Source organism: Gavialis gangeticus, unplaced genomic scaffold (genome assembly GCF_001723915.1).
Source record: "Gavialis gangeticus isolate Ggan-Ray unplaced genomic scaffold, GavGan_comp1, whole genome shotgun sequence".
NCBI lineage: Eukaryota > Metazoa > Chordata > Crocodylia > Gavialidae > Gavialis > Gavialis gangeticus.
Genome location: NW_017729022.1, coordinates 139,625,674 through 139,628,142, shown reverse-complemented (window position 1 = coordinate 139,628,142; position 2,469 = coordinate 139,625,674). Strand labels below are relative to the sequence as shown.

Below are 2,469 nucleotides of genomic sequence, written 5' to 3'. Positions count from 1 at the left end.
AAAAAAAAAAAAAAAAAAAAATCTGGGATTTCTATCCACAAAGATTCTACGGTACCTCTCTTATCCAGTGAAATTACCCAAATAATTTTTTGTTTGCTGTTGAGACCAACTGTAAGGCACCTGCAGACATTAAAGTAAAGGTGTTCATGGGATCTGATGTGGGATCCCTACAGTTGCACTTCCTGCCACACCAGATATGGGGATCAGGATCCACCTGTACCAGCAAGTAGCAAGCTTGGCTCCCTGTGTTCCTGTGGCTGGGTGCTCTGATCAGCTGAAGGGATTCCCTCCCTGTGGGCCACTCCCAGCCTCCTCTGGAGCACACTTGGCAGTTGAAGGTATGATAGGAACCAGCCACAAAGTTATTGTACAGATTTTGAATAGTAACTTTGGAGTTTGTCCCTCATTTTAGCTCACCATTAATTGATTCACTGTGTGGTCAGGTCACTAAAGATGAGGGTGCATTTGATTTAAAAGACGTGATTAACCAGCTAATTGCATCTTAAATGTAATGTCTGTCTGGGACCTAATATCAGTAACTTGAAACTTCATTTGTTTCCTTAAGCGAGGGAGCCATTAAAGATCTTAAGGCAAACCTTGGATTGTTTCTTTTTGTACTGAGCTGACATCTATAGTTAGTTCCCACAACTGTGCTGGGAGCAGGAGTGGATTCCAGGTTATGTCTAGCATACCAGTTTTTCAAATTCATATTATGTGTTAAACCTGTAAGGTAATACTGTTTTGCTTTGTATCTATGTATTGCTCAGCTTTAAACTTGTATTGTACTCTTTTTTGTAACTAAATATTTTGATAGCAGCCATTCTGATCTAGTCTAGTTTAATCTTTCATCTTAAGATAAGAGCAAAGGTAGATGTTACATGCTTGCTCTTTTTGGTTGGTTGGTATCTGAGAACTGTCATGAGTTGGAAGAATAGTAACTTGTATTATTGCATGTTTAGCTATAAAGACATTTGTTATTAAGGTAGTGTGATCTAGTAGTACTTGAATAATATGATTTTGACTCCAGATCTTCATGATGCACACAAATGTCAATCTCCTTGTTTTGTGTCCTCCTAGATTGGAAGCTGGTTGGTGTGGGGGTTCTGTTTCTGTGCAGTGACAAAAAAAGTTATTGTAGCCAGACATGTATCTAAATCTAAACTCCTCAACTAAAATTCTGTTTTCCAGGCAATTGAAAAATTGCAGGCTGGTGCTCTTGCAACTGACGCAGTGACTGCAGCACTAATTGAACTAGAGGTATTTACTTTTATTCCAGAATTAACATGTTCATTTGGTTTATTGCCGTAACTCAGGACTGTTAGGCTCTTCATTTAAACAGGTAGTTTACAGACAGTACTCAAGCACAGGGGTAGGCAACATTTTTTGGCTGGAGTGCCGAAAACCCCCACAATGCCTACCTTGGAAGGTGCCAGAGTCGTGGCATGCCAGAAAAACAAAATGAGGTTAGGGAATACATGGCAAGATGCCCAGCCCTGCTGCCCCGTACCCCCCAGCCTGGGCTCTGTGGCGGTCAGCAGCTACCCAGAGCCAGGGCTGGCTGCAGCCGGGAGGCTACAAACAGCTGTTGCCCTCCTGCCCTGGCCCTGGCCCCAGCTGTCTTCCAGTCCCAGGGCTGGGGCTGGGGAGGCAGCAGCTGTTTATAGCCTCCCCAGTTGCCAAAGTCAGTTGTCCTTGACTTTTTTTACACTCAAGGCATCCCTTGGAAAATACCAGGTCTTAGTTTTTAGTCATTTTCTGACAGTGGAAAAAGTATAGGGCAGTTTTGCTGTTGCAAAGAATTTGGACCACAACAGGCCCAGATGATTTTTTTTAATACTATGGTTTCCTGTTTGAAATCTCTGGGTTTGTCTTGTGAATCATGTTTACACACCTAATAGTGCTTACATTACGTGGAGCCCCACGGCACCCTTTATCTCAGGGCACCCCAGCATGCTGTGACACCCTGGTTGAGTCATTGGTTTTAAATGGCATTTTTACCTGTGCACACATGCAAATTTGTACTCTTTCATACTATCTAATGAAGTAGACCATTGCCTGCAAAAGCCATCCTGTATATGGTGCCACCCTGTGCTTCCTTCAGATCTGTAATCTGTGTTTGAGTTTCATCTCATTTGCTGTAAATGTATTTGTTAGAATTTATCGTACTTTGTTTTATTGTGTTAACATGTTCTAATACTTCTTACTCTAATTGAGAGAGCTCCATATTGGGAGTGAAACTCAAGCTCACTTTTAATAAACCAGTTTTCTGCCAATGGAAAAATTTTGTCAAAATAGATTAGCTATTTTTTATATACTAGATTCATTTAATGTGTCTGGTCTGCTGGAATAAACTGTGAAGACATTGGAGAGATGCTTGTATCACATTGCAGAACTACCTGAAAACTATACAGTATAACCTCGTGAATCCGGCATGCTCAGGACTGAGCACCTGCCAGATATCTGAAAATG

At 41.5% G+C, this 2,469-nt stretch overlaps 1 protein-coding gene across 2 annotated transcripts in view; it reads left to right on the top strand.

Annotated features, from left to right (window-relative positions):
• TASP1 (taspase 1) overlaps positions 1–2,469 on the top strand; it is a 217,456-nt gene that overhangs the window by 9,124 nt on the left and 205,863 nt on the right. For both annotated transcript variants that reach the window (XM_019516244.1, XM_019516243.1), the window contains exon 3: positions 1,189–1,257. In XM_019516244.1, coding sequence (XP_019371789.1) covers positions 1,189–1,257 — 69 coding nt within the window. The remainder of the gene's footprint in view (positions 1–1,188; positions 1,258–2,469) is intronic.